General features: G+C 38.4%; 1 protein-coding gene across 1 annotated transcript; it reads left to right on the top strand.

Moving 5' to 3' along the window:
* Nucleotides 1-882: 882 nt before the first annotated feature.
* LOC149249429 (uncharacterized) lies at nucleotides 883-2,101 on the top strand. Its single transcript, XM_089456249.1, has 2 exons — nucleotides 883-1,224; nucleotides 1,367-2,101. Exons 1-2 carry the CDS (start codon nucleotides 1,075-1,077, stop codon nucleotides 2,012-2,014), a joined length of 798 nt encoding a protein of 265 aa, XP_089312375.1. The 5' UTR covers nucleotides 883-1,074; the 3' UTR covers nucleotides 2,015-2,101.
* The last annotated feature ends 13,360 nt before the right edge of the window (nucleotides 2,102-15,461 follow it).

Raw genomic sequence — 15,461 nt, 5'->3', positions numbered from 1 at the left:
AAAGACGATAACTTTGTGACTGAAAACATAAGCTATAAAAAGAATATTTTGATTAATTAATTCAATAAGTTGCAATCAATATTAATATTAATTAGCGAGAAAAATTAAAAAGAAAATAGGTTAAAAAAAACGAAACAAAACTCTCCATACACCTTTCCAAATGCATTCAAGTATATAAATATTAAACATATCTAATATTTCACATAAGATATTGCACTCAAACATTAAAAGATAAACCAAATAAGAAAGTGAAGTCCATTAAAATTACTCTAAAGGAAGCCTCCAAATCATACAACTTAGTACTAATTAAAACCTCAATAATAGTCTAATGCATAGTTATGGCAGAGTATTGATACTTGCTTGGACCAATTCACTCAAACAATCAAGTTATAAAATTAGTTAGTATACTTATTTATATAAAATAATTAAGATTAAGGATTTTATAAATACGACCAAGGTGAGTAATTTAAAAAAACAAAACATTACACAGAGATATTGCGTACTTTTCAAACGTAGCTATTCGAGGACGTTGTGTGGCCTATTAAAAAACGACTTCATTTTATTCAACGACGGAGTTTCTTTAGACCAATAACCAGAATTGCTTTACATGCAAGCAATTATTTGAAATTAGTACAAATAACGGGACATCTTCGGCAGTCCCCGTGTTAGGTGAATACCGATGATTTTATAAGGAACATTACTTGCACCACACGTAATATAGTGAACCATTTCGCAGTCTTTGGATATATATTTTATGAATTGTTTTTTCAGAGATTTGTTTGAATTATAAATCTAAGATGACAAGTATCTACAGTGCTGAACTTATTTAAAAACACATTTAAATAAACAAAAATTCAAAATCTAATCACAGAAAGATTCCAGAAATTCAGACCAAAACCTTCTGCACTTAAAACAGTTACACAGCGCCGAAAATTTCCCTACATAACTTGCACAGCACGTAATTGTTTTTTGCATAAACCATGCGCAATTTCTATAAATCATGCGTGATCATGAGCGAGAGACCTAGAAGCTGACACTTCTGTAACCTGACTGCGTGAAAATACAGAGGAGAATATGGCGGGGCCGTTTGATAAACAAGCAAAGGAGTACTCAGAGAGCAGGCCTGGTTATCCGGCATCATTGTTTTCCATGTTGGCATCTCTAACTGCCAATCACCAACTGGCTTGGGACGTGGGTGCAGGCAATGGCCAGGCTTCTGTTTCTGTAACCTCTCTCAAACCTCTTCTCTCATTTAATTTCACTTTGTTGCTCTTTTTTTCATATCTAGTAATTGTCAGGTTTCACATCATGAAATTATGAGATCATTGCCCGCTAAACCAGATTTAATGAAATAACGAGACCATAGGTTGCAGAGCATTACGATCGCGTGATCGCCACAGACAGAAGCAAGGAGCAGCTGGAATTGGCGCAGAAGCATCCGAAAGTGACGTATGCTGTTACTCCGCCCGTCATGAGGGATGAAGAGTTGTTTTCGATGGTGGGGGGCGAGGGATCGGTGGATCTGGTAACGGTGGCCACGGCAGTCCACTGGTTCGACCTCGACACCTTTTACTCTCAAGTTAAACGCGTCCTGCGCAAACCAGGGGGTGTGATTGCTGTGTGGACTTATGGAAGGGGCAGCGTCAGTCCTGCTGTGGATGCAGTGTGTGCGGAATTCCTGGAGTCAACCGTGCCTTACCGGCAACCAAATATGGAAACAGATATGTTAATGGATGGATACAGGAAACTGTCGTTCCCCTTCGAGCCGGTGCTAGAAAATGGACGGGGAAGCGAAGGTAATCCCTTGGAAATGGAGATGGAGATACCGCTATCGTTGGAAAAATTCTTGGTATTGTGTAATTCTGCCAACACAGTGGCCGCAGCAAGAGAGAAGGGCGTTGATCTTCTGAATGAAAAAGTATTGAGAAAGTTTAGAGAGGCCTGGGGTGATGAAAACGAGATTTACACCTGCAAATTGCCACTGTACGTGCTGGTAGGCACTTTGCCTCTTTGAAGCCATATATTAGTGGTCATTTTTGTTTTTGTGTTCGGTTTGTCTCCCCTTATCAAGTTTGATCTAGTTTGACTTGTGTTCGTTCTAGCGGGGAGAACGTTTTTACAGTTTAGTATGCTAGATGTGATAATATGAATAAATGAAAATGTCATTTCAACAAAAATTTAAAATAGTGAAAATATTATATTGTTTGCAAAGAAATGTAATGTAACATTTGAATGTCGACTCAACAAAATGGGGATTGTAGTGGGGCACTAATATTCGGTGTCGTTGCATTTCTTCTCGAAGACTTAAATTAGCAAAATCATGAGTTAACATAGTACTTGGCTCGGTGATTGCACCTAACCACATACTTCTAGAAGTATGTTAATGGATTTTATATTTTTAGAAGTATGCGAAACATAAATGAACTCGAGGAAAAGAATATGAATGATTCATATAAATTATTCAATAGTAAATTTCTTTAATAAAACTAGAGGAATTAATAATCTTGTTGTGACCTATTATGCCTTTTCCTCTTGAATTACTTAGTCCTTCAATTCAATAAAGGTTCCCAATAAATGAGAGTGACAACCAAAATGAGAGAAAAGGAGATGTGAGCTAATATATGTTCTAAAATTACGAATATCATAATAAATTTATTTATTCGTTTTATTCCTGAATGAGATTTATGATGGAAAGATAGGATTGATCCATCACAATGGAAATAGATTGAACATATATTGTTACATAGGAAAAAGTGATTGTTGAGATCTACCTGGAAAAATACCGCCACTCGAATTTGAACCAATATGCTTTCGCACTGCTTCCTAAGAGCAGCGTGTCTACCAATTTCACCATGGTGGCTTCGTACAGACCATACTAGCTTATTTACACCAGATCGTCAATGTTATGGAACTTGTCTAGCAGAGGGAGTCATCTGTGAATATAATATAACTCCAAATAAAATCTAAGTTTAACCATTAACATTTGAATCAATTTTACGTTGGTTGAGAGTTATAACAGAGCATGGCGCAACTTGGTAGCATGCCATCTTGGGGTGATGGAGGTCATCGGTTTAGATCCCACTGCTCCGAAAGAGAATGGGAAATAGTCACATGCGTTATTGGACAAAGAATATATGTCAATTTTCGCTTATGATGGGAATAATCAGAACATCTAGATTCCAAACAATAAATGGTTATACCATCACTTTCTAATCTTTTTTATTGGATGGTTTTATTATATACATATCTAGAATGAAACTATGTTTCTGATCCATGATCTCTCATATGATTATTATCCTGTTAGACTTTCCAATTTTAGGGGAGACATCTAAATATATTGATAGCTCCCAATAATATTACATACACACTAATATTACCATATATAAGTTGTTAATGAATGGATTGATCCTAGTTTGAGCTACTAAGATGTAGAATAGGGTTTCATCAATAGGATAAAATTGCACTAGATTACGCATCTCTTTTTAGTCAACTCTTTTTATGTATCTTTGTCACAATGTTTGGGCAGTACGCATTATAAATGGTAGAGATGCGAAGAAAGATAATTACTTTTAGTTCTCCTAAAGGATCGAGCACTCCTTTTTATCAAATCATAAAGAAGGGAAAGAATGGGACCCAATAGGGGGATGAATCATTGGGAGAAGAAGAAACAAAAGAGGAATGAATCAAGATATCTGAAACTACAAATTAGTAATTATTCGTCATAAAATAATAATGCACATCTATTACGAAATGCATGAGCAATTCAGTTGTCAGGCCAGGGTAACTCCGGAATGAGCAGAAGAAAAACATGGATCGTACCATATTCAAGATTGTTCTATTCATTCTTTTTGCTACACCATTCTGTTGGGGATTATAAGGTACATTTGTTTGATGTTTGATCCCATGTTGGCGAAGATAGTTTTCAAATTCATTTGATGTATATTCTTTTCCATTATCAGTGCGAATAGACCCAATATGAGATTGTGCATCATTTTCAATCCACTTATGAAAATTCTTGAATGTTTGAAAAGCATCAGATTTGTTCTTCAATAAATAAACCCAACACATTCTGGTGTAATCATCAATAAATGTCATGATATATTTATTTCCATTTGCAGAAGGAACAGGCATTGGACCACATAAGTCGGAATGAATGAGTTCAAGCTTCCTATGTGCTCTTGAATGTGAATCATGAAAAGGCTGTTTGCTATGCTTTCCTAGAATGCAAGCATCACATTGCTTATGTTTTCTAGGAATTGTAGGCAAACCAGCAACACCATTTTTCTTTAATAAGCGAAGACTGTCATAGTTTAAATGTCCAAATCTAGCATGCCATAATAAACTTGATGGAAGTGTACCTTCTTCATGATGAGAAATATATGAGAAATGTAGTGCATGAGCAGAAGTTCCTTGCAGTTTAAGAAGTCTTTCTTCTTCTATACCCCTCATGACAAGTGAGTGGTCAGATGCCTTTCTTACCTCAAGCTTGCCATCAAACATATGAATGGAGTGACCTTGCTGGCAGATGTGGACCAGGGACAACAAGTTTCTCTTGAGCTGTGGGAGATATAGAACATGATCCAGAAGAAAGTCTGGAAGACCAGGCAATTTAAGCCTGATTGTGCCAAGCCCTGATGGCTTGATTTTTGACTGATCTGCAAAGTATACTGCTCCATCAACATTGTCAGTGAAATCTTCAAAAAAATCTTTCCTATGAGTCATATGACAGGTTGCTCCTGAATCAAGCAGCCAATCATTTTTCGAAGAAGCAAGTGAAGCATTAAACAAATCTTCATTTACTCCAATGTTACATTGTGCCTCAATATAGTGAGCGAATTCAGGTGCTTTACCTTTGTCTGTGTCATCAGTTTTACCTTTCTACTGGTTTCTTCTCTGCTCAATTTTGTCCCATGGTAGCTTGCATGTAGAAGCATCATGTGATCCATTTCGTTTGCAGCGAATGCAATGCAGATCTGCCTTTTCTCCTTGAGAATGTCTGCCCCCCCTGCCTCTGAAGTATCTTCCTCTTCCTCTTCGTCCACCTCTTCCTCTTGTAGAATCTTGAGCTTTTCTTTATGAGCAAGGCAAATAGTCTCTTCAGAAGATTCAGGGACTGTTTTCTTTCCAAAGGCTTTCTCTCTTTCAGCAAACTTTTTCACAAGAGACTCAAAGGTTATGTCTTTAAGATTTCCATTTGCTTGTAAAGACTCAAGATAATTGGAGTAGGTAGGATAGAGTGCTTTGAGAAAGGCAATAAGAGAGATATCCAGCTCAACCTTAGTGGATTTAATATCATGCATTATAGACTTTATTTCAGATGCAAGAGCAAGGGGGTCATTATTTTTCAGTTCAAGAGTGAAGAGTTTAATCATGAGCTGAACAACTTCAAGTGCAGAATGTGAATCATAGAGTTCTTTCAGCTTTTGTAAAGCTTCAAAGGCAGTGGAATAGGATGAAATATGACGACTTACTTCTTCATTTATAGATGCTGCGATCCATGTTTTTCTTCAAAAATGTAAAGATAATGTTTTGGGTTGATGCTGTTCTATGTGCTGCATATATAAAGAATAGATGTCCATCTAGTGCTATAAGAAACAAGACTCCTTATGAATTGTGGTCTGGACATGTTCCTTCGGTAAAACATCTCAGGATCTTTGGTTCCACCTGTTATGCTTTAATACCAAAGGTACATAGAAACAAACTTGGTGCTAGAAGTCGTAAGTGTATCTTCCTGGGGTATTCAAACACCTCTAAAGCATACCGTCTCTATGATGAAGTAAATAAAAGTTTGTTGTATCTAGAGATGTCATTTTTCTTGAATCATCCAAATCTGACAGTGTTGTTGAGCGGCAACTTGATCGCTTGGATAGATTCACAAAAACAAAATCATTTCAAGAGTTTGAGAATCAGATTCCACATCTTGAAGGGGGGATTCCTATACTAGATCAACATATGGAATCTTCTTCTGAAGAACAATCTCCCTTGCATGAAACTCCAACACCGGATGATCCTTTAAGTGATGTAATTGATAGAATTGGGAGACTCAATCTTGATTCAGTCCCAACTCAATCAACAGAGCAGCCTGGACCATCTCAGAAAGGTCCCCCAAAGTGGCTGACAAAGACACTTGAAAGTGTTCATCCTGATGAAATTGGAAAAACAGGAACCAGAAATACAAACCGACAAGATGGAGGTGATGTAGATAACTCTAATTCACCTGTTGATATGGATGTTACTTATGATTGTGAATTGAACTTGTCTACAGATTTTGAACCAACTTCCTTCAAAGAAGATTCTTCTCATGATGAATGGAAAGAAGCGATGCAGAAGGAGTATGATGCCCTCATAAAGAATGGCACTTGGAAGCTGGTTGATCCTCCATTTGGAACCAAACCAATTGGCTGCAAGTGGGTCTACAAGAACAAGTACAAAGCTTATGACTCACTTGACAAGCACAAAGCTAGGCTTGTGGCAAAAGGTTTTGCACAGAAGGAAGGGGTCGATTATGAGGAAACTTTTGCCCCCACAGCAAAATGGGCCACCATCTGGACACTCTTTGCACTAGCTGCTCAGAACGGTTGGAAAGTCCATCAAATGGATGTAAAAAATGCATTCTTGAATGGAGATCTAAAAGAGAATGTTTTTATGTCCCAGCCTGAAGGATTTGCTGTGAAAGGACATGAACACAAAGTATGCAAACTTGTGAAGTCCTTGTATGGCCTCAAACAAGCACCACGAGCCTGGTATGAAAAACTAACTGAGCATCTTCTGAAACTCAACTTCAAACATTTTGATCTTGATGATGCAACTTTATTTGTCAAGAAAGTTGGCAAAACAGTTGTATATCTTGTGGTATATGTAGATGATCTTTTAATGACAGGGAACAATGAAAGCTATATTGCATCCATAAAGAAAGAATTAGGAAAAAGTTTTGAAATGACTGATTTGGGCTATGTTCATTACTATCTTGGCATTGAAGTAACCCAACATCCAAAATCCATATTTCTTTCTCAAAAGAAATACATTGGAGATTTGTTAAACAGATTTGGCATGACAGAGTGCAATCCTCTTTCTACTCCATTTGGAACCAAACCAATTGGCTGCAAGTGGGATAGGATGAAATATGACGACTTACTTCTTCATTTATAGATGCTACGATCAATGCATAGGCTTTGCTGTTCTTGTTTTCCCAAATGACAAGTTCTTTATCTAATGTAGGTTGCACAGGGTCTTTGTCTTCTTCTCCGACACACACTCCTTTCCACAACTCATTGTAGAAGAGGGTGTGTTTTACCATCCGAGACCATTCAGAATAGTTCTCCTTGCCAGTGAGAACTATTCCGACCATAGAGATGATTGAATGCATTCTGTAAAAAAATATCTCTGTTGATAAAAAAAACTTTCCTTACGTTACAGCCTTCAAATCCCTCTAATGTTTGCTAGAAGCATCAGCATTGAAATGATAACTTTTCAATGCAGCATTATCATTCAAAAGAAAACTGTGTAATAAATTGCGTAATATCAAAAACTTTGATTGATATATATAAATACTTTGAAGAACAACGCAATAAACCCTTTGAAAACTGCACAATACTTTGACTGCTTTGAAAGACTGCTTACATAAACTGCGCAATACTTGACGCCATTCGGACATTCACACTCATATCCTTGCGGTCGTGAGTGATGACAAACAGAATCTTAACTGCTCTCAAATAATAAATGATGAAAAAACTGTTCTCAAATAAATTACAGTGCTCTCATGTCGCCATATTTTTAAATTGGCTATCTAATAAGACATTTACTACTGAGCCTTTCGAAAACCATCTACGAATGCCACTTCTATTCATTTCACAAGTCTTGCAATATGAATCTGGTGCAAAAGTTTCTGAGTATATGAAACATTATTTATAACAAGATGCAACGTGGACTAAATAAGCTATGCTAAAATGTTATGAAACTTATAAATGCTTTCCATGTCCAGTCCATGTGAGCTATTTTGCATCAACCATCTATGATTATATGAAATTCTCTAGAGCCGAAACCTTCCGCCACACAAATTTCTAAAATGTGGAGCCTCTGAAACCAAAGTAAAACTTGAGATTGTGCATCATAAAACTTGATATAAAAGCGTGACTTGTCCACTGATATACCAGCGTGACTTGTCCACTGATATTTTGGACTCCAAAATGTCTGCAATCGCTGTACTCATCTTCCCATTCATGCCTCGGTCCACAGCGTAATTCTGGGCTCCACCAATGTGACCATCTCCAACTCTCTGCTTTCCAATACAAATTTCAACATGCTCTTGGGTGGTTCGGACATGGATACAGTCGATCACAAGCTCAGGGTTATAGTTTATCGAAACTGGTTCTTGAGTGCTTCATGGACGCGGAGACTCTGTGCTATTCAAAACCTACGAGTGTGAAGACCAGTACCGAGGCGCAGAGTGGATTGGTAGAAGGTGTCTTGCGAAAAGATGATCAGATGGAAATACAAGGTGTGTAATCGTTCGGAGGAGATCAAGGGATCGTCCTGCAATACGTTTTTCACAAAGATATCCGCCCAATGTTTCAGCTAAACAATTGAGGCGATTGTATGTGTAACGTTTGAATAGCTCAGTGCTTATGGACGTTAAAACGGTAAGATATGTTTATAAAAACAATGCGCAGTCTTTGGCGTTCATGTTAGTCAGAGAGCGCAGAGAATCATCATTGAGATGCTGGACAGAGGCACAGACAATCAATGATGCACAGAGAATCAATGACACTCAGGGCAGAGCAGCGCTCAGGAGAGAGCAGCGCTCAGGACAGAGGCAGGAGTTACAACTATTTTTAGAACCTGGGACCTGTGCTCTGATACCATGTCAGGCTAGGGTAACTCCGGAATGAGCAGAAGAAAAACTGATATATTATTTCATTAGAGAACTATTGTTTATATAAAAAAAGGAGACGGAACAGTTCATCTTCTTGATGACTGTTCACGTTCCAGTTCACCCATCCGTTGAGGATTAGGTGTCAACATCAGTAATGAAATAATATCATCCCCATGCGTGATTCCATAGGTTATGTGCCTTTATTTATAAATAATAAGGAATTATTTCGATCCTAGTTTGGATCGGAATAGATCGATTGGGATGTTGATAAGATTATGCTACATTTCTGGTAGCATAATGGTAATGTTGAAGTTCATTCGGGATCCTTAAAAAAATTATTAACTCTAATCCCTTTCTAGTGGGAAGGCAGAATGAATAGAAGAATGGTTTATAAATTCCCCATTTATCCAGATTGGTTGAAGGAAAGTACTGTAGTGGAACTAATTAATCATCGTGTCCCTTTTGTACGACCACCGTTGGCAGTACTCGAAGAAAATGATTTCACATCACTGTTCCCCGGGGTCCTAGAGGGTGGTGTCATATATTTGCTTGTGTCGTGCTATGGGTCATCCAAATCAATCGCTGTCAAATTTGGATTTAGATGATACAGAGGAATCATCATTGACTATGCAATAAAAAAATTTCGAATGACAGGTGGAGATAGATTTAGCTAAACAAAAAAAATTATTGCGGCCCGATATGCTTTTCCCTTTCGAACATTTTTACGATTTTTTATTATCTAGAAGTATGTTTTTTTGGAACTGCCATAAGGAACAATGGGCTTAATTCATATATTGTGATTTTAAAGACATCTTATGTATTTCATTTATTCATTTCTCTCGCAGAGAGATAACTTTGCATATTCTTTATCGAAATATGCTGCAAATTGAATCAATCCATTCTCTCGACAAAAAACGTTAAAATAATAATGGAATCTACCAACTAAAATTTTGAGGTCAATTTCCATGACATATTCTCATATATTTTATATGATATATTCATATAACAATCGATCTTCAAATTGATATCTTTCTCATCATTTTCCGAATGAGTTTCGCTCAGTCCTTGATTCTTCGAGATCACCTGATCCTTCTTGTTCGTGTTCTTGCCATATCCTGAATTAAAATTAATGGGATCAAAATTCTCTATGAATCGATTGTAAGATATTTTTAATTGGAAAGACAAGAAAGAATGCAGAAATGTCAACCATTTTTTAGTGAAAGGCTTTAAATATTCTTCCAGTGTTTCATTTCCAAGTTCCATAAAGTTATGTATAGGAAAGAGTTTCATCGAATAGAAATGTTTTCTCTCAATCATGCTACATTTATTATTGAAGTGATATATGAGGATCGATAATGTAAGTACTACTATACCTTTGACAAAAAAATATGGATTTCTTTTACGTAGATCACATAAAAGCAACGTACTGAGAATTCTAGGGTCAAAGAGCTTTATAAGGTGCTCCCAATGTGAAAGGATTTGAATTAACAATCTCATGAAATTGGATTTGGTCCATGGATTGCATAGAAATTGATAACTTTGTATCTCTTCCAATTTGATTATCCAAGATCTTCTTCTTTTTTTCATTTCTTTTTCACCCCCCCTTTTTCCATCCCAATGAATAGAATATATTGTATAATATTGATTTAATATAATTGGAAAGCTCATGCCAACCACTCGACTCACTACTAATATATGATGATCAATATTTAATGAAATGGGTGGAAACCCCTTTTGTTCATTATGAAAATTTGGATATCTTCCAATTGAAAATCCAGCTCCATTTTGGTCATTTATTCTTTACCCCAATGAAATACCATGAAAAAGAGCTCATATAAATGATACGAGCCTCTGGAGTGAAGAGAGCTATAAGATGAAAAAAAAAAATTGTTTGATGGAAGAGCTTAAATTAGGTTTAGGGATAATCAGGCTTGAACTGATGACTTCCACAATGTTAAGGTGACACTCTACCACTGAGTTATATCCCTTCCCTACTCTCATATGGAAGGAGAACTGACTTATGAATAATAACTTACCAAAGGGTCAAGAGACTCAACACAACTATCCCACTATTTTCTCTTGGACAACTTGAAGCCATACCTTCCTTCTTTTCACACTAATACGAAAACTTGAAAAAGAGAGAAAAAGATTGGAGCCTATTCTGAGTGAATCCCATTGAAAGTAGTATTTCTTACTAATTTGAATCATAACATATGGTCCCGTAAAATCAATAATATTTTACCTATCTTGATCAAGTAGGTTTTACATGAACATGAATCATCATGTTTGATCTGATCTAGCACTATGTTGTAGCGGCTACAACCACCCTCCAAGATTTTTCCTTCACTTCATTTTGGAGCCTCCCTCCTCGAAATCATAGTAGTTGTCCCGCACTGATCAGGTACTTGTGTTTATTTGATCTTATCTATCGTTAAACAACTTATGTTCACTTACTTGTTCTTTTGACTAACCACAAGCTGACCTAACACTTGGTTCACCTCCGGTCTTTGTCCCGTCTGGGAAAAATGTGTAATCCTGGAGGGCAGTCTATCTTCGCCTAAGGAATTGCGTAGAGCAACCTAATGGCTTCCCTGCACTCATAAATTTCATATAGTAGGGCAGCCATCCTTGCTCTGGAAAGCTCCACAGAGCAGGCCAGCTGCCTTGCTCCAAGAAATTACACAAAGCAGGCAGCCCAGCCTTGCTCTGGAAAATTATGAAAATCCACCTGGAATTGAGCTAAGGCTCAAAATTGCACTACCCAGCAGGTAGCCAGCCTTGCTATGGGAAACTGCGTAGAACTAAGAGATAACCTGGCCACTCAACCCAGAAACAATGCATAAGTTTTCCCTTAGTTATTGTTTGTTGCATGTACTGGTAGGTAGCTTGGTTCCCTCCAGAACAATGCAATTCTTCCTTGCATGCACAACAACTTCTCTTGAAAAATAAAAAATAAAAAAATCATCCCTATATTTTAGGGATATATTTTTAGCAGCTTGGAGTTACATGCAAAGTTTATTTTAGAAACTTCCCTCCAAGTGTTGCATTTTCCTAGATTTGTGGCATGCGCATAATAAACCCTAAAACTTCTAAATTTGTTTAATCGATGCCCCAGAGCTCATTATTCACATTTGATCTTTGAGCTTTGGCATTCCTGAGGCATTTAGGAACCTTCGACACAGTCAACGTAGCTTTTTCAGGTAATTTTTGCTTTTCATGTCTTTTGCTGCTTTTTTTGTCGCTTTTGATTTCTTGGCTTGTGTGAGTGTTGTTTCACTTGTTTTATTTAATGACCATTGGTGTTTCAATGTTTTCTAACTTTTAGAAGTGTTGTTTCAAGTTTTTCATTGCATTTCCTTACTGTCCCATGCATAACACTGTTTCTACACTAATAGTCGTCATTGTGACAACCCTCTTCATGAAATTCTTTGTTTTTTTGTTTGACTTATTTTTGCGCTTGCTTGAATTTCATGCATGTCTATTCACTCAAATCTGCACCAACTTTGCACACACATTCAATCCTTCCCGTGTTCAAGTTTCCCTTGGGCAGATCTGGGTTGCCTTGGCCCAGATCTTTCTTCTCCCGACATGCACTGCTTATTCTTGAAGGTCAAGGCTTTGTCTTATCTCTAGGAATTGCACAGAGGCTGCCCACACGGGCTCCCAGTTGTGCTCTGTGCAATCTTGTGAGAGAGTATCCTAGTCCTTCCCACTAGAACTGCGTAAAGCATAGTTCCAGCTAGCAACCCAACTTGACTTAACTGTGCATTGCGCAATTTCAGTTAGCAGTCAGCCTCTGTGCTCTGCACAGTTCCAACCAGCAGTGAGCCTGACTAGCAACTAAGACTACGCAATGCACAGTTCTAGTTGATAGTTTCCCAGCCCCTTAGATTCGATGCTATGGAATCTTGCCCAGTAGTCACCCTATTTGTTTCCCAATTGATTCTCGAGTTGCTTTATGTTTTTTAACTAACATTGCCTTATCATGAGTGTCTTCTTTGTCTCCAGGTACCACAGGCTTTTGAGTAGCTTCTCAACAATACAGGCATCATGGCCTGCAAGAGAGATGGATCAAAAGACACAATTGAAAGTAGTACTGGAGATGTGGTTGAGCAGGTGTCTATGAGATTGCATGTGTACACAAACACACACATGTTCATTGAGAAAGACATGAAGATCACATGGCAAGACATCAACATTACTTTTGCCAGGGCTTTGAGGAGAATATGGAGGACCGTCAAGTCTATGTAAACATCCATAAGTCAGGATTGTACAAAGTTGCATGTAGGTATCCCACCTTCCCATGCACAGACGTGATCCACTGAATTGTCTCACGCACTGATCCTGACACGATGACACTGAGTAGTATCAATGGAGTAGAGCTTGCTACCTTCAGGGCAGAAGATTATCAACAAATATATCATTTTCCATAGCTGGTGAACAGGATGGATTCAACGTTCTACACTCCCAACAGTAGCGAGAACACAAGAGACATCTTGAAGCGTTGGCTAAGGGAGCCACCAAAGTTCAGGACATCACCCAACCAAATATACAAGACAAAGATGCTAAGGAAGGCTTACAAACTCTTGGTCATCTTTGCATGTCACTTGTATGACCAAGAGAGTACGTAGAACTTCTCGCAGAGTTGGGTTCTTTTGTTGGATCAGCTAGCAAGTGAAGGAAAACCTTTCAACTGGTCCGAAATGTTGGCTCTCCAGCTGAAAGTGCATGTATCAAATGCTCGGAATCTGCCCAAGGATTTCCAAGCAAGATTCTTCATGTCCACCTACCTGCTCGATGCAATCTGTTCCCATCAACAGTTTCTTGGCATGGATCGGGCATGGACAAATTTAGAGAATATTGTGAATGTATATTGCAAGTTGCTCTCAGAATGTAGCTACCAAGGAGTCATGGCTAGACTATTTGACCACTTCATTGCCCCTCTGTACACGATGATCTTTGAACAAGATCTGCCTTGCATGTCCTAGGTAGGAATGGAGGCATTGCTAAACATTGCAGATTGGTACACCTCACCCAATGGAACCTTCATCAGGATGTACAATGCGAAGAAGGCTTTTCATTTGTTGCCGAAGTTTTCCACGGACAAGCTGGTCATGCAAGAGGTTGCATACCACATCTCAACAGGGTTATCAGTTGGATTGCATAGGAAGAAGAAGGCATTGTGGCCTATCCTTCCTTTACGGATTGGGTTGTACGCGATCCAGAGCTTGAAAAAAGCGGATGCCAAGGTCGAGGACTTCAAGAAGTTTTTATTCAGCACCAAGAGTTTCAATCCATATGATCCACATGGCTTATGCAGGGACCATTGTTTGAGAGTGTACTATCCTTTGATCCACGAGGCGTGTCATTAGCCAGGGGAAGACCCATGGAGATATTTCTATAACTCCTCTAGGATCAATGAAATGGTCAGCATGGTAGTAGAGTGGATACCAACTCTCAAGGCAACACCACCACAGGGAGCAATAACAAAAGCAATGGCAAGCAACAAACCTGCTCAAGACAAAGGAAAGAGGAAGATTGCCAAAGCACAAAGGAGGAGCAAAGCTACAAGTTCAAGGAAGATCCACTTGTTGAGAGAGTAGCTTTGGAGATAGAAGAAAAGAGGTGACAACACAACAAGGGATGAGCATAGAAAAGGAGAGATAAGCAAAGACTGGAAGAGACGAAGAGGAAGTTGCAGGGAGTAAAGCAGAAGCTCAAAGAAGAATAAGAGTTGCGCAGAAGAGAGAAGGAAGTGTAGAATGAATAGGAACATGAAAGGGAACAGGAGGAAGTGCAAGGCACACAGACAACAAAAACTACACCGATACAGGTTGAAGACTCAGACCCACCAGCAGATGAGGAATAGGGTGAGCAACCATAGGAATAGGAACTTGCTCAGCGAGATGAACCAATAGTTGAATAGATGGACACGAATATGGAACAACTGGAATAGGATCAGGACACTGAACTCATGCCTAAAGCAATCGAGGTCAAGCCACAGGCTTCACCAGCTCCAATAGTAGAGAAAGTCCCAAGTGAACAAGGGGATATTGTTCTCCTTGAGGATAATCTAGGAAAAAATGTGTACAACATATCCTTTGACAAGTCATAGTACAGAGTTGTACAGGCACGTAGAGCGCATATCCCATATGAGCATGCATCACCTACGCACTTCGAAGAATGGGTGATTGTGTCAGATGTGTGTAGACATCCAGTTGCCCTAGAAGATGCTATGAAGACTTAAGCCAAAACCACAAACTCAAGTGTGAAGTTCTTGATAGCGGAAAATGAGCTCATTACCAAGAAATTACAAACAGCTAGGCAGAAAGAGGAACAATCAATAAGATCCGCCAGAGCAGAGATGAAGAAAGAGAAATTTGCTGAAGTATCAGCTCTTGAGACAGTCATGCAAAGACTGTATGACAGTTTCATCACCGTGCACCAGGCAGTTTTCCATCTACATGATCATCAGTAGCGCTACACCAAGATAGCGTGAACAAGCACAGATATACATGTCGTTGTTGATCATGTACAAACATGGAAAATGAGGTACAAGGGATCTCGACTTCACTTGCACAAGATGGAA

The sequence above is a fragment of the Pinus tabuliformis genome, chromosome 7, assembly GCF_031772625.1.
Source record: "Pinus tabuliformis cultivar Carrire ecotype Pingquan chromosome 7, CPIR1, whole genome shotgun sequence".
In the NCBI taxonomy this organism is placed as follows: domain Eukaryota; kingdom Viridiplantae; phylum Streptophyta; class Pinopsida; order Pinales; family Pinaceae; genus Pinus; species Pinus tabuliformis.
Note: the sequence above shows the minus strand (reverse complement) of the source record. Positions and strands in the feature narration are given on the sequence as shown.